The sequence below is a fragment of the Nansenia antarctica genome (genome assembly GCF_963989245.1).
Source record: "Nansenia antarctica genome assembly, chromosome: 2".
Taxonomy (NCBI): Eukaryota; Metazoa; Chordata; class Actinopteri; order Argentiniformes; family Microstomatidae; genus Nansenia; species Nansenia antarctica.
In genome coordinates, this window is record NC_137675.1 from 17753799 (window position 1) to 17776833 (window position 23035).

A 23035-nucleotide genomic window follows, 5' to 3' on the forward strand; every position below is an offset into this window, starting at 1 on the left:
TACTCCACTCTGCAGGGGTTCTACATTTGCGCAGCATTCCGAATTATTGATTTTTATGAAGACGGAAAAATAAGATGTAAAATAGTGCAATACTGCCGCAATTAACAAGGCGAGGGAAATGGTTTGGCAAGAAATTGCTGACCGATTAAATGCGTAGGTCATACTAGCCCCAGTTATTGTTATATGTTCATATTTTAATAAATGAATATTTACTACTGTGGTGATATCAGCAGCAGGCTACAAACCGTCATAACGCCACAATGGCCTAGTGGTATCGACCGCTGCCATAGGATTTATTCGTCATTTTATATCGGTGGTTCAAATCCCTCTTCAGACGCACTTTTTACTGCATTTCGTTGTCTGAATCTAATCTAAAATCTCATCTAAAAAAGTATGTAGGCTATAAAATTATGGTGCAGGCTAATTTACAAGAACTGACACGATTACAATGGTGTTTGAAGCCTTTGCATGAAATCTTCGGTTAAATGTAAAAAAAATAAAAATAAGAATGACTTAGTCAAGTCTCGAACACGCAACCTTTGGAACTCCAGTCGGCTGCCTTAACCACTACGCCAGCCAGACCGCTGTGATGACAGCAATGCAAGTTGACAATTACTTTTTTTTTTACACTCTTTTCTTTATTGATCTATCGATCTATCTATCACACTTTCAAAATATCAAGTTATCTATCACACAATCAAACTATCTATCGATCGATCACTTTCAAAATATCAAATTATCTATCTATCACACAGTCAAACTATCTAATCTATCTATCTCGTGTGAAGTGGGAACTAATATTTCCTAAAAGACACATGAGGAACTGTCCTTCGGGGTTTAGTTTCCGCCTGTGAGCCTTTTTTGACACACGGATGACTATAGCCTGTGTTTTAGCCTGGTCGGGAGCAGGCTAATTATATCTGACTCAGAAGGAGCTCAACCAAGCAGCGAATTATTTGAGCCACATTGATGGCCCAAATGCCACATTTGAGCCACATTGATTGGCATTGATGCAAGCTAACATTTTCGAGGCTTAGAACTTTATCGAGGCTTAGAACTTTATCGAGCTCCGTGGAATAGGGCCCTGGTCTTATATGGATATATGTAAGCAGGAAGGATGTCGAATGTTCCAATGTCATATTACAGCACTGAGCTGCGTTTTTCCAGAGCCGAAATAACAGACCAAAGCCAAGCCGGATCTAAGAACACTTTTTAATTTGCAACAGCAGTCTGGAGCAAACCGAACTCCAAGTAAAAACAAACAAGCATTACAGTATAGAAAGCAGTATATACCTGTATAACCCATGTTGACCACTAATTTAATTTGTAAAATGTTTAATTTGTAAAAAAATTAATTTGTAAATGTATAATTTTTAAAAATTATACTTTTTAAAATGTATACAAATTTATTATTTTATTATTTTGCTCCGCTCTCAGTGCTGTTGAAAAACCTTACTCTAAAAAAAAACATACACTAATGCACTTCATTTTTTTTTTTTTAATTACTTTATTTTTTATTTAAATGTTTAATTTCTATAATGTTTAATTTTTAAAATGTTTAATTTTTAAAAAATGTAAATTTTAAAATGTTTAATGTTTAAAAATGTTAATGTTTAAAATGTTTAAAATGTGTAATTGTTAAAATGTTTAATTGCAAAAATTGTAATTTAAAAAATTTGTAATTTTAAAAATGTTTAATTTAAAAAAAAAAAAATTTGTAAATTTTTTAATTTTATTTAATTTTATTTAATTTTATTTCATTTTAAATACAGGTTCATTTCATTTCATTTCATTACAGTATGTGCAATTTTTCAGTGCAATTTTTTTAAAGTAAAAAAATAAAAGAATATATTCTTTATATAAAATAATTAAGGTTTTTCAACAGCACTGAGAGCGGAGCAAAGAAAACAACCAAAAATTGTCTGACAAAAAAGACAAGTGGGTGGGGGCCGCTGGCTAGAGGCATAGATCAGAGGAAGTAGAGCTTGTCTGCCAGCTGTCTCCCTGGCACCGTGCGTAGGTACTGGCCTGACAGGTACGCCAATTTGTGGGCATACATGCATGGCGCTGGCACATGGATGGTTCCGGGCCACTTCCAGTACAGGTGGCACATCTTGAAGGTCAGCCTGGCATGAGACCCAAGGGTTGTATGATGTTAATTCGGCGACAACAAACGTACCCACTTCATCCACCAACCTATGACATCATCCATAACTAATAAGTGAAAACCGTTATTTCTCCAACCGCCAACTGGTTCCATTACCTCTGCAGGTGGTCTGGACTGAGATCGGCCGTGTTGTAGATGATGATGTAGTGGGTGGGGAGGCCACAGCCGTGTCGGATCTGTGTCGGATGTGCCATCAGGAAGAAGTCCACCCTGGAGAATAATAAAATGTTGTGATATATGAGAAGGCATTATAGGAGGACTTAAAAGTATGACAGAAAAAAGTATAACATCTAATATAAAAGTAATAATAGAAAAAAGTGCATGCGGTCTTGTTCTCAGTGCAAATCAGCCTGACGTTCCAGTTATTAAGCGGACGTCCTTATCCAGAGCGAACTACATTAAGTTCATCCGCCAAAAGTAAGTGACTCTCTACAATAGGTGCGAGCAGCCAAAAGTAAGTAGGGAAGAAAGACTCTCTCTAATAGCTGCTAGCAGCCACTGCTGGGGAAAGGGAACAGGACTAACCATTCCCTGTTGGTGACGGTGTGGTCTAGTACGGTCCCGGGTGGGGCGCTACCAAAGCGGTCTCCGGAGCAGGAGTACAGTGTGATGTTGATGCGTTTCTTGACCACGATGAAGACGAGCTTGGGCTCGTAGTTGGGGAACGCCTCGAAGCACTTGAGCAGCTGTGGGATCTCGTAGAGCTCCACCGCCTTCAGCTGGCCGTCCGAGACGCCGTCCCGGTACACCACAATCTTCTCTGGTAAAATGTGATTCACCTGGCAGAAAAAAAAATGAAGTGCATTAGTGTATGCAGTGGGCGATTTTAGCATGGCATTTCAGGAGGGGAAGTTTTGGATGACGTCTGTGTGGCCCACAAAAAATAAAGGTAGTCTACGGTAGGCATATGCCATGGGGCTGCGCTGTGAGTACCAGGGAGCAGAAAGATTTGATCCGAGTATGCTTCATATGCTTCAGCGCGACAGAACTCTACATTGAGGTTGCAACAAAGTAAAAAGACGAGACAGACACGTGTCTTTGGAGAGGGATTTTGGGCGTCATCGTCGATGTCAATGTGTCTAACAAACTATTTGCAGTTGAATGAGCCTGGCGGACATCCTGAAGAAGTCACACCCACACCATTTGTCAATTCCTTTGCGATTGTAATGTGGCTGAGGAAATCACACCCTGGCCACCCCTATGTGTAATGTATCTCACACCTTGTCCTTGGTTGGAAATTATATTTAAATTGAGGGACAGCGTTATTCTTGGAGTTTTGGGTTAGGCCTGTCGCGGGCACCATTCTCCTGTGTGTTCTTGACGCACGTTAATGCATGGGTAAAACTTAGTCACATGTTGCTTTGAAACTATTACGTTGGTTATTATATTTTGTTGATTAATTATTCTAATTTTCTGTTAAAACAGCACAACATCATCATGACCAGGTTATCACAGAGTTTACCATCAATGTCTAATGTTCACATGCATTGTTAATGAGACGGAGAGAGTCAGCAGTTTCAGTTACTGGCCTGAGTGTAAACTTACTCAAGCCGATTTATCTTAACGTGAGGGCATGGTGAAATAGCATTTTGAGTATTCTTAATGGAATCTAGGATCCGATATGATCGAGTCTGTCACATAGAGATGAGCAAAGCATTGTCAATCATTATTAACCATGAAATGTCTTTTGGAGTCAGACATAACGTAATGTTAAGTTGTGTTAGTCACGTGACCACATGTATGAGTTTGTTCGATCATGTCCATGACCGAAATAATTATGGGGGAATAAATGTCTTAAATTTAACCCGTCATCTATTCTTCAGTGTTTTATTTTCATATTTTATATCTTCAATAATTCGCATGCTTTATCGAAATACAAGCATGGAGCACATTGTTAACATGTAGGAACGTTTTTATCAATTGTATTTCTTTAAATGTCAAATATATGAACATACAGCCCAGAACATACACATTCTCCTAGGTCTGTTTGTTGTGCTCCGCGATGCTATGGCGATATGCACCATCTATGGCACTATTCAGATCGGACGCAGAGCTTTCATGCTTCTGTTCTTCTGACAGATGTTTCATGTCTTTGAATCCATCCAATGGCCAAACAGAGTCTCTGTCATGCCAGATTAAGTCTGACCTGGCCAAATAGTGTCCGTCTGAGTAATCAATATTTTTCGAATGCCATTGCTATGCACTTATCTAGTCTTATTGCACTTGAATAGCATTAAGGTTGATACGGGCTCACTAGTCAGCCATAGCTTTTATGTTGGCATGGCCATTTTATATGAAAACACCTGCTAGCATGCTAATTTTTTATTTGGCAGGCGGACATAATCTGGCATGACATCTCCACCAATAGCATACACGGGAAACAGAGCAGTGCATGTTTCGAGGTGCTAACCGTTAGCCGTCTGTTTGTCAAACCATTCCTCTTTGGATGTACGGGTCACTTTATGTGTGGCCCTAAACGTTTTATCTCCAACTTCTCTTCCAAAGGCAATGTACTCATTGTACACACGCTATAATAAGGATTGTGAGTCAAGTTTATTATATGTATGCACACCAATACTTTGCTCTATAAGCAAAGTAATGGCAGCTTTCACTTCTGGCATCTTTTTTTATCAATAAGCTGGCCAGCATTGATGGCTTCTATCCTTCCCTGTCCTCCTTGTTAACGCCGCGTGTGCTGTTGCTTACCGTTGTCTTTCCAGCCACATGCGGCTACTATGGTTGTTGAACCATGCCAGAGCACCCCTCCTCTCGCCATGAGCATATAGACAAATGACACTTCTAAGATTATAAAGTAAATACTGCATCAGGCATTTATGCTAGGAAATTAAGCGAGAAAACCCCAACTAGTTTTCTATACATAATTATTATTATCATACACAAACACTGACTTCCATGAGACTTTGTGATGGTTACCTCGTAGTACTTCTCCAGCGCAGCCTGCAGGCACACCCTGAATCCATCGATGATCTCATCGTTGGGCTTCTGGAATGTCACTTGGGAGTACCACTTGGTCATCAGGCTGTGAGAGGAAGGTTAGGAGACAATGTCAACATGTGACGGCAGCTGGTGAACGCAGGAACAACTCGACAACCGGCAAAATGTTCTGAATTTTATTCTGGAAAAATGTAAATCAATTTCAACGTTGTTGGAAATCAATGACGCACTCGCCAAAATATTGCAATGCAGTGGATTCGCTGAGTAATCCCCACGACTACCTACTACCAGTTGCTGTCACAAATAAGTCTAAAGGGCTTTCTTAACCATTTTAATTGCATTCACTACCCTTAGTGTGTAGCTATGTCATTTGAGGAGAATGTCAATGGCTTGTAAAAACATAATTTACATAAAGGCAAAAGTAATTGTGTATGTTCCTAGATATGTTGTATCCTTTGTATGGGTCAATATGATTATGTCTTAAGTAAGAACAAAGAACATTTTCCGGCTTGAATCGGACAATGAAGTTATATCCTATTTACCTGTTCTGACTTGCGACAAAGCCCATGACGGACCGGTTCTTCTTGCTGGTGTCGTGGTAGACGTCAACCCCGATCACCATCAGGTGTTTCTATTGAGAAAACTCCTTCACTTTAAAATATAGATTTTTCATTACAAACAACAACACATGGATGACGTCAGACTGGGGTGAATCTGGAATTAAGTTTGTGCCTCGCAGCAAAGCAGCAAAGCTCTCCAGCTCGTAGTCAAACTTTCAGCAATATTATTCCAGTCCGAGCCACCAGGCACCACGGTGGCAGGACAGTCTGTTCTGCAGCCTAGTGGCAGCACGCTTTAGTACACCCTAGTGGGAGCACACCCTAGTGGCAGCACACCCTAGTACGCCCTAGTGGCAGCACGCTTTAGTACGCCCTAGTATGCCCTAGTGGCAGCACACCCTAGTGGCAGCACGCCTTAGTACGCCCTAGTGGCAGCACACCCTAGTGGCAGCACGCCCTAGTGGCAGCACGCCCTAGTGGCAGCACACACTAGTACGCCCTAGTGGCAGCACACCCTAGTACGCCCTAGTGGCAGCACACCCTAGTACACCCTAGTGGCAGCACACCCTAGTACGCCCTAGTGGCAGCACACCCTAGTGTAAATATCGGCGCACACCACACACAATACGATCAAGGCTGTTCAATCCAAGATTTTTTTTCTTTTTAAAATTAAAACGTTTTTGTAACAAAAAAACGTAAATAAAACAATTTCTTTTGCCCATGATTTGGCGGTCCATTTGCAGTACTCTCGCGGACCACCAGCGGGCCGCGGCCCATAGGTTGGGAACCGCTGCCCTAGTGGCAGCAAGCCCTAGTGGCAGCACACCCTAGTACGCCCTAGTGGCAGCACACCCTAGTACGCCCTAGTGGCAGCACGCCCTAGTACTCCCTAGTGGCAGCACGTCCTAGTGGCAGCACGCCCTAGTACGCCCTAGTGGCAGCACACCCTGGCCACCTGCTCCTCAGGCCCTGCCTCTGGTCAGGGGGAAGGAGGTCCCCACCCAGACCACAGCTGCTGAGTGAAGGGAACATTCTATGACACAAACTTAACTTCCCTTCTTCAGGCTGCAAACTGTAAATGTAAATTCTGTTGCATGAATATTCTTTGTTTTATGTGATTGAATAGTAAAATTCCGTTTGGATAATTATTAAGTCGATTGTCAAAAATAATCGATATCTATGGGCCAATTTGATCTCATTTCATTTTATGAATACATTTCATGTATTGGCTCATTAACCCAGAGGAAACATAAATCACTGACTTCCATGTGTACATATAACATATAGCTTGTCCTACTAACATAAATCCTATCACATACATATTATTTATTTTGTGTTGTTTCAGTATTAATAATGGAAAATTATGTTTATTTATTTATTTTGTGTTGTTTCAATATTATGAATGAAATATTATTAGTACGGTTGATACTGACATTTATGAATTAATTAACTGGATTATATAATTTAAGTATAATTGTTCTCACTTGAAAGTGACGGATAGGGGTAGGACATGATAAGCTTAGGCTTCATCCTACTCCCTTTCCAACATTAATAGGTCTGTACTCTTCGTATTAGTTATTTGTTCTTTTATTATTTTAAATCATGTTAGAAATAAAAAGATTCATTCATTCATTCACATGATCGTCTTCCCAACAACCAAATAAGAAAATGACACCCCTGCACATGGCACATAAAGTTATAAGCGTGCCTGTTTGCATCTATGATTGATTTCTTTTTCATTTATTTATTTTATTATCACTACATATCTTCCGCCGTAGACTGACCCATCTCTTAAGCCTACATATTGACTGTCCCTCCTAAAGACCTCTTCATCCCTACTACCCCCCTGTACAGTTTCTCTACTGAAATAAGTAGTAGTAGTTCTTCTAGCATTGTGACTGCCAATGGCCCCTGGTCCTAGCATAGATTTGTTTTTATTATGATGACTGATGTAAAGATGATTCACTTACTTACAACTACTTGTTGCAAGTCGCTTTGTATAAAGGCATCTGCTAAATGTCCAAAATGTAATGTAATGTCGGCTTGGTATTAACTTCCATCCATAACAACATTGCAAAATTACAATTCTTACAATGCTGCTTATATATCATGCATGATTTTGATTGAACCAAGCAAACACCGTCACCTCTCCAGTCTGTTTAGTCTGATTTTAGTCTCAGAGATAATTGTCTCATCTTGTCTTAGTCAAACAATATGAAAATGTACACTGCTCCAAAAAACTAAGGGAACACTTAATCATCACAGTATAACACCAAGTCAATTAAACTTCTGGGATCGATCTGTCTAGTTAGGAAGCGTAAACGATTGTTAATCAACTTCACCTGCTTTGGTGCAAATGAAAGCGACAACAGGTGGACAGGAGAGGCAACAGCAAGACAACCCCCAGAAAGGAAATGGTTTTGCAGGTGGTGGCCATAGACCAATTTTCTCTCCTTATCCTTCCTGACAGATCTTTCTCTTGTTTTGCATTTTGCTAGTGACCTTGTCACTACTGGTAGCATGACGCGGTACCTGCAGCCCATTCAGGTTGCACAGGTAGTCCAGCTCCTCTAGGATGGCACATCCATACATGCCGTCGCAAGAACAGGGCTTAAAGTGGGGAAAAATCCTGTGCCTGAAACTTTTTCTTGGGGAGGGGGGTCACAGTTTGAGATATTGGGAGAGCGGGTACAGAAGACAGCTTCTTGTCTCAATGTTTAAATGCATTAATACTATTTTATAGTCAATACAAAATATATGTCTCAATGTTAAAATGCATTAATACTTTAAATGAATGTGCAACAATACTATGTGCAATATGACAACCCTTGTGTACATAAGGTTCAGATATAGGAAAAGTTAGGATATTTATAGCATAGCATAGAGTACAGCACAGTGTTTTATTGTATAGTATAGTAGTATAGTAGATAGTGTACATAGCCTTTATTTATGTAAACCAGCTCTTTTCCCTTTTTTATTTTACCCTTGGCCCTCGTGTTTTTAGTATTTTTCCAAGCACCAGGGGAGCCCCCCCTCCTAAATTTCGTTGTATGGTACCTGTACTGTATTAATGACAATAAAGACCATTCATTCATAATACTGTTTTATACTCAATACAAAATAAAATAATATATTTAGATGTCTTTAAAAGGCCAAACTGATTGCATCACACACAATTAAGCCACTATCACTATAACAATACAGAATAAAATATATACATGTCTTTAAAAGAACAAACTGATTACTTATTAAGCCACTATCACTTATATTCTCCTTCTTGGCACCACGTCCCATAAGGCTTCCCGTCACTACTCAGGGTTTTTCCTGGGGAGGTGGTACCAGTGGTGTTTGACATCGGGGGGGACCCATGAAGCAGGGCTGTCTGGGGGTCCTTAAACATCAAACACTTAATTTCTTGCATTCTGGTGAATTGATATGCACCAATTTGTGCCCTTTCTCCATCAATTTATGGTGGAAATGTCATTATATATGTAAAGGAAAACACAATATTCAGGCACCAGATGACCATTCAAAATATAATGTAATATAATGCAATATAAGGCTCTCAGGCATTCTGTACTTTCAAATATGTATTCTCCTTGAGCAGTCAACATCAACTATCAGCTGTTTCGCTAGCAAACACGAAAGCTAACTTATTTGTGAAACAGCGCCCCCGCCACCACGTCGGCGCAATGCCGCAATTGCAGTTAGAAATGAAGCTTGTAGAAAATACGACTGTCAGAGTTTTGTCGAGAGCTGGGACGGAGGCGGCCGCCTCATAGTTCTCTATGCAGGAAAAACCCTGCTACTCTCCTCTATCCATGCCCAGCGCCATTTATTCATTACTCCTCGTTCTAGTATAGCTGTGTCTTCGCCAGGTTTAAGAAACTTGGCTTCCATTTTAATAGACTCTTACTAAAGTTAGCGAGATAGCGGGCTGCTAAAAGCGAACGTCTCTACAAGCTAACATTACACTCATTCAAACTTCTTAAGGCCCGCCCCACTACTCTGCCTCCGATTGGCTAGAAGTCGTTGGTTGGCTTGAGCAATGTGATACCATTGGTAGGCGGAACTGTCTCTTTGCTGAAGATGACTCTTTAAATTACGATGTAAACAAAAAGCATGTGATTTTTTTTGCTCAAAATTCCCCAGTGCATTTTCGTTCAGTTATCGTCTCGTCTTTTGTCACAGAAAAACTAATATTTTAATATTTACAGAACATCTTTGTCCTTTATCTTGTTTAATATCTCTCAGTTTTTATCTTGTTGTGTTTTTGATATCTCTTTGTTTTTACCTACTTGTCCTGCATTATAGTATAAATACAGTCTGGTTGATTGATCTTACCATAGTCACCTTCGTGGACACCCAGCATAATACGAGTTTCATACTCACCAGAGGGATTTTCACAGTCCACAGCGCTCCCCCAAGTTTACAGTTCATCTGCAGCAAAATCTTCTGGGCGATGCTCCTCAGATTCTGAGGCTGGGAGATGGTCCGGATATTGATGACCTACACAATGTGAACAAACACAAGTGATTAAACCTTTGGGTTTGACTGAACAAGCAGTTGAGAAACATTTGGTTTTGTGTACAGTCTCTGTCCCTAGCCCCTACTCCCAGCATTCACAAATCAAATCAAATCAAATTTTATTTGTATAGCGCATTTCTTACAAGATGCAACTCAATGCGCTTCACATAATGAACATTCTCAGTCAGTCAATCAATCAATACTGACAGAGCCGCAAGCAGGCAAAAGTAAAAGTAAAAACCTGTACACTATGTAGCCAGGAAAATTCCCTTGCAGCCCTCTACACATAGAGTGACTACTAGCCAGTTTGCCTACCAGCACCAAGCGGTGGGCCCCCCCCCCCCCGGGGAGCCCCCGCCGCCCCACACACCCAGCCCGCCCCACCACCAGCACACCCGGCCCAGCCAAGCAAGCACAGATCACAAAGGCCCAGCACAAGGACGGCCAAGCAGGTGCCCTGGCGGAGGAACAGACCAAGCACACCGGGCAGCCGGGGGCCCCCAAGGGGAGGCCCAAGGACCACCGGCGCCAAGCAAGCAAGGGCGAAAAAACCTGTACACCATGTATCCAGGAAAAGTTCCATGCATATTATCGGCGTACACATATCTCCCTCATTACACATATCTCCCTCCCCACAGTGATCCGCAACGCCCCCACCCTGGACTCAAACTAGCCCTCAAAACTCATCTGTTCTCCGAGGCCTTTGGCCCCTAGTCATTGTTTCAGTTTTGCTTTTGTTTGTTTTCTGTTTTGTCTGTCCGATCATTCCCCTGTCAAGCGTCCTTGGGCTTTTTGAAAGGCGCTATATAAATTAAAGTTATTATTATTATTATTATCTGAAAGGATATAACTGTGATGGGAGACCGTTTTCTCATCTGTCATTTATTATATTCTTATAATTATCGTAGAAAAGATACCGCTTCAGTCAAACTATACAACCATCTAACTAACTATCCAAATCCCACAGGACTACTTTAACACATCATACCAAACGGACGCCCGCGGGTGCGAGGTGAGACTATAATAAAACAACTCTGCCATTGTGAAGCCCATGCCCTCCTCCATCCCCCATTTTACCCTAATCGTGTTTTTAACATAATAGCATTATTCCAATGTCAAAAATCACACAGAAAAAAAAAACGGGAGGCATTTCCATGACTACCACAGCTTTTTTTGATCGCCGACTTCTCCTAGTCACGTCCTGAGGTGTGGTTAACGCCTGCTCCCAAAAGGCGCAAATGGACCGCTTGCACTCAGTCTAGCTTTGACCCTCATGATGATGAATTGAAGCTGACACTACAGTTATGAATGGCTTACCCATTTCAACCTCAACAGCAACACAGACAGGCTATCATTATTTGCATGATGAAAGCGATGACATAAAACCCAGTGCAGCATGTGAAGAACCGCCATGCGCCCTTCATCACACCGGTGTTTCCAAACGTTAATTACATTAGTTTCACTCCAGACGTCACATTTGACTGCAGGTTGTTGTTGTTTTTACAGTAGGCTATTTACCGTTACACCAACGATGTCCGTCAATGTTATATTCAATATGGAAGCTCTTTAAAATGATATTCTAATGATTCCTAAGTCCTGACCTGACACCGCCAGTTCATTATTTGCAACATCGTATTGACTGAATTCAATGCAGGGGTGCAAACTGGTGATGGCCCAAAAAGGTGACACTTTTGCCTGAAAACTAAGAAAATGATCAATGCGTGGCTAACCTTAGAGGTTCCCGGGGGGGGGGGGGGGGGGGGGGGGGGGGTAGTGCTAGCACTAATAGTGCTAAATGGATATCGCTAGCACTAACGGTGGTCTAACAATGAGGCGCGTGTAAGTAGCGGCAGCCCTGACCTTAACACCTGCAGAATTACTTCGAAAACAGTTTACTGTGACTGTTGTTCTCCACGCTGTCAGGAATTGTACCTAGCTGCCTGAAGCTAAAAGTTATTTCAACAGTAGTGGAGTTCAGCAGACAGGAAGATTAGTTAGCTCGCGCATCATGAGTCTTGGATGACACTTAGACCCCCCCCCCACCCAAAATATTTTTTTTGCAGATCGACACAATTCACATGGATGACCTATTTTAAGGTGAAAACTGCTAATTTAGCAGAAAGGTGACAAGTTTGCACCCCTGCAATGATTCCACTGATACACTAAGGAATGGCAGGCTCCAGACATAAACCTGGGTACGTTGGTTAGTAAGGAGGGCCGGGCTTCTAGTGTCAAAATGTGCTCTTTGGCGTTAACATTTTTATTTTCTATTTCTTACATATGTAAGAAGAAGAATGTGAGTATTGTCTAATTATAGTTTTTTCAAATACAGATCAAAACGTGTATGTTCTTGCTGGATTTAAAACCAAAGTAGTGCCTACACAGATGGATGGAGGCCTGTTCACCTAGGTTATGTTCTAGTTCTCCTTGAAGCAAGCCCACATTACATCCATGTAGTGGTTCTGTTATCGCACTCCATGTTGTCTATCTACATTACCACGACGACAGCATGCGTAACAGGGCAGCAGAGCACTCGTCAATTGAAACAGAGGGAAACAAAACCGAAGTGGTTATATATTGCTCGCAAAAAAACCAACAACATCTGAAATGATATTCCAGGATAATTCTCATGGAACTTCGAAATCAATTGAGACCCAACTGAGAAACTGTCAGATTTTCAAGGTCTTACATTTAATTTCTGAGCGTCAAATTCGAGTACTTTAAGCGCTTTGAACATTGAAGGGGTTTGGGTCTGTGGTGAGCCCTGCTTTGAACATTGAAGGGGTTTGGGTCTGTGGTGATCCCAGTGGTGAGAGGCGTGACGGACCTGCGAGGGGACGGGGTTCTGGACGCAGCACATCGTCTTGATGGCGCTGTAGAGGTCGTCTCTGTTGCCTGTCATGATGCACACCACCATCTGCACGTTGGGCTGAAACGCGCCACGATAAAAGAGAGAGAGAGAGAGAGGGAAAGTTCATGAATACAGTCACTATGGTAACCTGAACCACCCCACTCACTGGCTTTTGTTCTGTACGATAAACTCAATCAAATCAATAAACTCATTACTTCACAACACTTGTCTCAAGTCGGCAGGCACTACCGTCCGTGTGTTATGAACGACAATCTCGCGGAGTGAGACAGACAGACGCCTGTCGGCCCCCCCCCCCCCTACCTGTCTGGTGAGCTGGGAGTGGATGCTCTTGACGTAGGTCTCCGTGCGGTCGTCCCTCAGCTCCACCCGGATGGGTCGGTCCAGACGCAGACCCATGGGCCCCGCCACCTTCCCGAAGGTGGCCACCAGCTCCTCCGTCTGGTCGGCGCAGCAGGGGGGGTAGAAGATGGCCCAGCGGCGCATGGGGATCTTGAGAGACAAACGGACCAGGACAGTGAGCGGATGAAAACCGAACGCTCTACACTTTTTCTATCTTATTTGAAACAAATAATACATTGAACAAGACAAGAAAGTGGCCTGGGGAGTAGCACCACGGTTCTACAGTGCACACATACGCCCATGTCGGCCTGGGTTCGAATCAGACCCATGCCCTGCTGACATACCCTTCTTCTCCTTACTCTCCTGTCTGTCTTCACTATCTCTGTCCAATGAAATGACAAATATGAGTGGGACTGCCCCACTCAGAAAAAAATAACCTGTAAACGGTGGCAATAAAAAAATGCAGGTGAGACAGGAGGACGTACTTGTATATAAACATCTCACCTGATGGCTGTTCTACATTTGACAACCAAGATAACCCGAGAGGTAGACATACCTCCAGGCAATCAGTGAAGCCTGAAGAAACCAACCACTCACACACGGTAATGGAAATTTGCCCTCGACAGCATGAAATGAGAAGAGAGCGATACAGACACAATTAATCAGGCTGAGTGAGTTGCCGCTCAGAAAGCCAAAAAAACAAAAAAACATTTGTGTGACAGGGAGGCCCTCAGGCTGTTTTCAATTTCTCTTGTTTTGTCGATTAACAGTTTGAGGGGTCCACGTATCGCGGCGGCACGGAGCATCTTTAATCAACTCTGATAAAGATTGCGGCGCATGCACAAGTCAGTCCCTTGGCAGGATAACGCAGTGGTCGACCCTAGACTCACACAGCTGATGGAAGCGTCCCTGCAAATCTCCCTGGACCAGTTGACGTCAGCGCCCGTGACAAAGGATGCAGACTGCAGACAGATGGTCTCCAAGGGCAGAGATCTTCCTGTAGTCTGACGCAAAAAAGAGAAGTGTTAAAATCGGTCAAAGAGAAGGTTCAGGGTCTGTGTTAGTGATAGAAACTTTCCATGTCAGTGTCCATCATTGTAGTTGCATTTCCTCAGCCGGTGCTTACTTAGTTAGAACAAAACATTTCTAGTTTATAGTGCAAGTCGTGCTTCGGTAGCAAGTCGTGCTTCGGTAGCAAGTCGCAGCCCAATGCTGACAACAGCTAAAGACCTCACATGCCCATGCTTTTTACATTTACATTTCTTACATTTTTGGCATTTAGTAGACGGCTTATTCCAAAGCGACTTACAATCAATACATTTGACTAAGCAAGTGAATCATCAATCCACCAGTCGTAGCAGGAAGAGTAATCCAGCTCAGGCCCGGGGCCATTGATAGAAGGAAAACCTTCTTCTATCACCTTCTTCTAAACCTCGTTTTTTTTTTTTATATAGACACTGGAGAAACAGAGAAACAGTACAACGGGGTCAATAGAAGTTTTTAGGGGACACAGTAGAGGGGAAAAGCGGGTGTCTTCAGGAGACGCAGTGCTGGGGGGCAGTAGATGTCTCAGGAGGAGCAGTTAAGGTGTAACCTGAAGAGATGGGTCTTCAGTCTAGACGGAAGATGGGTAGTGACTCTGCAGTTCTGACAGCCGTGGGAAGCTCATTCCACCAGCGGGGAGCCAGTGTATGTGTGCAGTTTTTCAAGTTTGCTAGAAACCCATCTTTGCAAATAGGATACATTTTGAACACCAAAGGAATCAACTTACATTTGTATTTCTACCAGTCGGTTACGTACGTCTGTTCTGTGAGCTTAATGGCTGACTGGCCGGGGAAATGTTCATGCACCCTTGCGACCAACAATGTTTACATGATCATAAAGAGGAAGGAGAGAGTTATATTCGTGATATACCACTCTCATATCGATGTTGACTCATATCTATAGCGTATCGAATGATCGACATTGGTGCTCGTCGCGAGTTTGTGTGCATTAAATGTTTCAAGTGGGAAATCAGTCCCAGGTGCTCGTAAAACCAGGTTGTGGATTTGTGCATATGTGCATGAAGGATTAGGAGTCAGGGGCTATGCATAAACGCTCTTTCGCCTTCACCGTAGAGTCCTCTGTAACTCGTTAGGTGTTTGTGTTTCAGCAGCTGTCCTGATCCATTAGGAGATGTCAGAAAGTCCTCTGGAGTCCTGCCAGCTGTCCATCATCAGCGGGGAGGGACTCTTGAGAATAGCTCTTACCCTTCTCGCTGTACACTGCTTTTAGTTGATTAAGGAGGACAGCCCTCTAACAAGCCACTTTAGGGGAGGAGTTTTCCCCCCCTCTCGTCTACATCAGTTCCTTCACTTTTCTAAGGATCCTAACTTCCGGTGGCGCTGCTCTGTAGCGACCCGGGCTGCCTCGTCCTAGATGTTTGTTTGTTTTATCGTGTTTTTAGCAGTTTAACGCTGTGTGAGCCTGTATTCATACCTGTGTGGTAACGAGATGATGGTTTTAGCAAGACTACTGTTCATTATTTTTATCGTCTGGGAGCTTATAAAACAATGTCGAAACTTTTAAACTGCACCAGATGAATGTGAACATATCTTGCTTATCGTTTTATTTCCACTCCTGTTTTAATCAGGGCTGCCTTCTGTTTGTGTGTTAACATTCTGTATTGTCTGTTGCTCTTTGTTGGCTGCTGTGGGGTGCAAGCCCAATACAAATCTCCCAGTGATGAGACAATAAAGTGACTTTTGACTTTGACTTCTTCATTTAGGCCTAGACAGAGTTCCTACAAGTCAAATTTAAGACCTTTTTGGAGACCTCTTTAAATAGAATTTTAGACCTATTCGCAACACCATATGATCGCTTTGTGTCATCCTTGAGGTGATGAAATTAGGGATTTCACTGCCATACAGACAAAAAAGGAAGCGAATTTGATTTTTTTTTGGTTCCAGCTTGATTAATTTCTGCATAAATAGATGTGGTCGGACTGATTTCCTTGCAGGATCTCATTTTTAAGACTTAGTACCTCATTTTTAGACCGAATAACTGAATAACTAACTTTGTTGGATTTTAGACTTTAAGGCTTTTTAAGACCAGCGCGGGAACCCTGAATAAGGCATTACGCTTTATAGATTCTAGAAAGGTTGTGGAGTACAGCTTTTTGTGCTTGGTGAACAGACAGTTACAGGTAACGACAGAGAAACAGTAGAGTGACAGAAGAGAGAGAATGACAGAAGGGCCAGAGAGTAAGGAGGTTGTGTGTGTGTGTGTGTGTGTGTGTGGAGGTCTCACCACCAGGATGTCCTGGCTGACGTCCAGCCCCCAGCGAGCCAGCTCTGTCTCGGCTTCCTGGTTAGTGTTGATGTGCTTCAGGAGCTGCTTCAGTGAATGGGTGTGATGCTCAGCGTTCACGTTGATGTGCATGGTCAGGTCCTAGGTACACAAAAGCAAGGCCGAGTTACTGTTACCGTCAATGACTGTGTTAAGAACAGGGCTTCATACAGGAACAGTAGCTGGACATTGTCTGAGACATTTTTGTTATGGAAAAGATGACATACCTTTTGAGACTCAAAATCAATATATTTGAAAAATACTGGGGAAAAATGGAACATTTATATGAAACGTGACATCTTCTAATTTAATACCCATTCAGAATATATTACCAGTAACATGTTTATTCTTATTTTCTCCCTTTTTTCTTACTTTTCTTTTTCTTTTCACTTTTTTACCCCTCTGTTGAGGGGCCATGCTTTGTTTCTTTACCCTTTGTTTTACCATTTAAGATGGAGATATGATGTCCTGTCCATGTCTATGCTGAAACCCAATAAAAACTCAAGTGATAGAAAAAAAAGAAAAAAAAGAACAGGGCTTCATGAACGGTGGAGGTCAAGGGACACCACCCCAGGCGGAGCCTGAGCGGCTGACACGACGACTTTACCTTCATGGCCCGGAAGTCCTTTCTCATCCTGTCAGGGATCCCCGTCATGAAGGACAGTTCGGGCAGGAGGAGGATCTCGCGGGTTATGACTTGCTGTAAGACACATAGGTTCCCGTAACATTATCTAGCACCAGTGGTGTAGTCTAGTTTTTTTCTAGTGGGTATACTGTGATTTTTCCCTCCCAGCCTCATATCGTTAATTCCGGAACGCCATATAAATAAATCTGCGCTCTCTGTCTAACGTTATATATCTAACATTACATGTTATAAGGCTGATCTGTGCATGATAGTGCTGCATTTTGACATATTTCAGGTCGCATTTCTCCCCCCCCGTTGATGATATATGACGCTATAGTCAGTCCCAGTGGTCCAAAAGTCAAGTGAGTCATAACACAGACGGGGTGAATTTTATGAATGAAAGTGTGAAAGTTCTGTCACAAAACGCTGTTACGTATCCTCACACATTTTTAAGTGGTTATACGGAAATCCTTGGCCTTTCCTATAGTGCTATAGTGGGTATACGGCGTAGTCCTGCGTATCACGAAGACTACACCACTGTCTAGGAGGTAAATGTGCTAATACAATAGAGGTATGAAAAGCCCACACGTGCTGAAATGACGTTCAATACTCAGCACAGACAGTAGGTGGCATTGATTTTTAAGAATTTAGACGAGTCCTGTATAAAGTCTAGATGTTGTGATCCAAATCCTAGTTTGAGATGAATATTGCACACCATGAGTATGTAGCACAATAACAACAGCTGCATTGAGGTACAGAAATCTAGTGCCCTTCTTTGCATTTCATGTGAACTAGGACGATAGTTTGACCTTTTCTCCGGGCTTGGACCTTTCCTTTGGGCGGTGGACCAGCATGGGTTGGTCTCCCTCTTTTACAGTGATGCCATAGTTTTTTCTGTTGAGATAAGAAGTAAAGCAGAGAATATACACTAGACTATTTATTTTTATTGCTGCATTTAATTGTAGTATTGTTCATTTTGACTGTATTGCTGTAGTTTAATTGTATTGTTGTTCATGTTTACTTTATTGTGTATTAGAATTGTATTGTCGTATTTTCATTTTACTGTTAAGCCCCTTGTATTGCACGAAAGGCTCTATATAAATAAAGCTTGATTGATGGGCATTAAAAATATATAAAAAATAATTTAAAAAGAAAAACACTTTATTCAAACGTGGCATGGCACTCGTCCTTCCAAAGCTGATCTCTGAACCATCAGACCTACCTGTAGTAGTCCATAAAGCTGATCTGGGACCAGTCAGACCTACCTGTATAGACCACAAAGCTGATCTCTGAACCATCAGACCTACCTGTAGTAGTCCACAAAGCTGATCTGGGAACAGTCAGACCTACCTGTAGTAGTCCACAAAGCTGATCTGGGAACCGTCGGCCATAGTGTAGGTGTCTTTGGGGGACTTGCTCCACTCGATGTCGTCGATGCGGTAGGTGCGGTTGTTGTAGCGGGTGATGACGATGCTGCCTATCAACTCCTTGGTGCACTCGTCCCGGAAGCTCTCTCCGCTCAGCCGGAAGATCACGTTCCTTCAAAGCAGAAGGGCCCATGAGTCCCCCTGTCACCGCTCACTGTCTTACCGCATCCACCTGTCAGTCTATCTACAAGCTACAAGCCCCGTAGGTGGGCTTAAAGTGGTTGAAGCCAAGGACTTTGTATCCTTGAGTTGTATCCTATTCTATCCTATCCTTGTGTCTAAATCCGTGTCACTGCACAGATTGAAAATGATGCCTGTGTTTAAACATATACAGTATATGAAGTGAGTATATATGAGTATCAGTGAATGTGCCAAGACTGTGTGGTCTGTATGCCCAGGGACAAGGCATAATGTGTGTTTAAATGTGGATGAACATTCTAAGCACTGTGAGTAAAAATGCATCACTTCCATGAAAAGTTGTATCATGTACAATTCGCTGCAGCACATTGTGTCTTGGCAAGCGCTCTGGTCGTACGGTAAGCCCAATGTGACCACCCCTTCGGGGAGGGAGGCCGTGACAGACGCAGGGTGCTGCTCACATGACATCCAGGACCGAGTCGTTCCTCAGCACTTTGTGGGACACGTCCACTGCGAGGTACAGGCCTCCGTCCGTGCGCTTTATGGTGGTGGAGTAGCCTGGCCACACCTGCAGCCTGTGGGGACAGAGGGTCAGCTGCAAGTTAGCATGGGAAAAAAACACCAAAGAAAGAAAAAAAGAGTTTAAAATGCGTTTCTTTGAAGTCCAAACTCGTTACCAGTACTTACCGGTGTTTCCCCAGTATGACCGCGCTGGTCGGATCGTAGTGATACCCCCCCACCAGCTTCAGGCCCAGGATCCTCATGACCCTTGACCCCACACACACACACACACACACACACACACACACACATTGATGGCAGCTGCTGGACTGAAAAAAATCAGGTGTAGTGCTGAGGCACAAATATGTACATTTCAAGCCTGCAAACTGCGACACTTTAAATAAATGTGCAATAACACTATGTGCAATATGACAACCCTAGTCGTCTATCTGTACAGTATAGTATAGTGGATAGTGTACATAGCCTTTATTTATGTAAACCAGCTCCTTCCCTTCTTGTGTTTTTTTAAAGTGTTTTTTTTTCTTTCCCAACACCAGGGGAGCCACCCCTCCTAAATTTCGTTGTTTGGTACCTGTACTGTAGCAATGACAATAAAGACCATTCATTCACACACACACAGGACAGACATAATTCAATCAAGCTCAATTGAACGTTCGGTACAGACATCCCTTTTTTTCCTATGGTTACACATGTCAAATGTCAATGTGCAGTGGTCATGAATGGGATTAAGGGCTTGCGCTTTCCGTACCTCCTCAACACCACGTTGTAAAACGGGAGGCACAGATCAGAACTGGGAGCTAGGATCTTGGTCATCTGGATCTTGATGTCGATCTCCTGGTTGTCAGTCCGTCTCTCGCTCTTTAGGTAAACCACCTGTAAGGGGGCGCGGGTTAACATCAGAACGGGTGCTGTTTGTCCTCGTTAGGGCTTATAAGTGCATATTCACAATTAGAATCAGCCAGGTGTCATAGAAAACCTCTATTAGACACACCTCATCCATCCGCACAGGCAGGTAGAGGACTGAGCCGTCGAAGGCGACGACCTCCCCCGTGACTGAGCGATGGTCCTTCATCATGCCAAATCTCATACCCATGGACTCAACGTTCGGACTGTGAAGCGGGACGAAAATTGAGAAAAACGTTTCACTCCTCAACAGCAGGCCAAAGTTACATTTACTCAGCTCCTAATCGCTGTCCTCTGAATATAACCTGCAATTGGATAAACAAGAGGCTAGTTTTGGTCGTAATGCTTACGTGAACGTGACGTGGTACTGGTAGACGGCCTCGTTCTTGCAACCGACGGTGAAGTGGTTTGAAGCGATGAGCAGTGGAGTTCCTTGCACACCAGTCTTATGCAATGGCTCACTGCAATGAGAGAGAGAAAACAAACACATACAGACCAATAACAATAACAATACATCCCATTTTAGATCTTGGCATCCTAAGACGAATTCAATTTGCGGTACACGCATAATGACAGCAATATCACTTACTTCCTGATACGGTCTGAGCTAACAGTATTGGTTGTTACCGTGTGAACGGTTGCTTACCGAGCCACTTCCATCTTCAGCTCTGCCTTGGGCGGCGGTCTACCTGCAGGCATGGAAGCCTCTTGAGATGGGGATGGAGACGGCGGACGGGCACCGGCGGAGGATGGAGACGGCATTGGACCAGGGGGGAGAGCGGGCGGCACAGTAGGCCCTCTCCCAACACCCCACGGGGGCAGCGCCGACCTTCCAACGCCCACCGTCTGAGAAGCAAAGCCTCGGCCGAGGAAGCTGTAAACAGACAGACCTCAGGTCCAATATCAACGTCCTAAAACACCCTCCCGTCCCCGATTGGGTGTGAACGTACAACACATAGCTGGTAACATTTCCGGCAGGCGGGCATACAGCATAACGATCACACGGAACGATTACCTGCGCATTTACTTCAAGAAACTTTCTACAGGTAATTCCGACAGAAACAAGTGCAGAAATGAAGTGAGGGATCTGTAGGAGGGTGCACTCTGCACTAAGGCCAATGCCTCACGCTATGAAGGTCCTTGGACGTCAGGCAGTGGTGCTGGTAGAACGCGTCACCCGGACTAACACAGCGTGAGGCGTTGGCCTTAGTCAGCCGACGGCTAGGCAGAGCTGGAGCTCGTGTGCAGCCGTGTCCCGTTCCCTACCTGCTGCCTCTCCCCATCACCTCCTCCGGGGCTCCGGCTCCCCCCGGGCCGCTGGTGACACTGACCGGGGCTGTCTGGGGCTGCAGCTCTGCCCCCCCGAAATCTCCAGTCACCCCCCGTCCTTCACCCAAAAACAACAGCAGAGAACACCACAGGGGGATTCAGCACACGTCTCATCCGTTCTAGAGCTTGGGAACATTGGTAATCACAGCAAGCAGCCGTACCGTTGAGTCTTTACACATTTAACTCACATTTATGCTCACAACCACAGACACAAGAGAATTGACTGGTTACTGAAGATGACTCTGTACATCAATAATAGACTTTAGGACTGCACTGTTCGGCCTCCCCCCATCTGAGAATATGCCCACTACTATGTGCCGTGTCATTGCCTTCACTACTCTACTAGCTAGACGTTCTATTCTCTTCAAATGGAAGCAAGCTTCCCCACCAACACACGATCAATGGATACGGGATGTCTTACAATGCCTTCAAATGGAGAAGTTAAGATTTTCATTAAAAGGATCTCTGAAATCCTTCCACACTACCTGGGATCCCCTATTAGACCATATCAAAGAACTTAGTATCACTCCTCTTTATTAAAAAAATAATAAAAAATTAAAATGTAAACAAAGACTGCTATTACTTCTTGTCACGTGCTAATGATTGTTTGCAATAATAAGATTTGTAAAAAAAAAAAAAAAGACTATGGGAGATTCCATGTTCAAATGTTATTCAATGTGGAGTACTCATTTTAACTCTGGGTTGGGGGGGGGGGAGTCGAAGATAACCACATCCCAGCCTGACTTCATTCTAGTCTTTTTTGGTTTTATTGGAGAATAGAAGCATATAAGTCAGGTATAAGAATATACAAATGTCAAATACGAGTTATAGAATTGACTTCAAAATAAGTAAATGAACACCGTTTTTTTCTTTATCCCCCATTTGGTGTTCGAACAGAGAACTAGAACACCTTCTTTTTTTCTTTTTTTTTTTTTTACCCCTAAACACCCACCCAGCCCAGACTCTCGAGTGAGAGACAAAACAAAACAAAAAAACTACGCACAAAAACAAAATGTATATAAATAAAATTAATTCAAAAAACACTTCATTCTAGTCTTTAATATACTCACCCACTGCCGGTGTTCCCCGGGCCCACGAGGGCTCTATGCCCCTTCCTCTGAACATGGACACCAGCTCTCTGGCACGACCAAGTCCATCATTTCTGGATGGCTGGGGGAGGCCCCTGGCAAAGCCGACAGGAGGCTCACACACAAGGAAAGGCACACCTCTCCCATAAGGCACACCTCTTCCTATGGCGGACTCATCTGACAGGCGTCCACGCCCCCTCGCCTGCTGCTGCCAAGTACTGGGGTGGCCTGGGAACTGAGGCTTCTTTGGATCCAT

General features: G+C 43.3%; 1 protein-coding gene across 1 annotated transcript; it reads right to left on the minus strand.

The window, feature by feature from the left end:
- Positions 1-1969: 1969 nt before the first annotated feature.
- Positions 1970-23035, minus strand: LOC308149890 (piwi-like protein 2; the record flags this gene model as incomplete). The annotated part of the gene is made up of 20 exons (XM_080522770.1): positions 1970-2126; positions 2264-2377; positions 2693-2946; positions 5102-5207; positions 5665-5753; positions 10075-10191; positions 13037-13138; positions 13382-13570; positions 14311-14424; positions 16709-16849; positions 17355-17447; positions 18182-18266; positions 18723-18911; positions 19399-19512; positions 19625-19705; positions 20208-20332; positions 20451-20568; positions 20713-20823; positions 21629-21749; positions 22762-23035. The coding sequence occupies 20 exons, from the start codon at positions 23033-23035 to the stop codon at positions 1970-1972; spliced, it is 2694 nt and encodes an 897-aa protein (XP_080378896.1).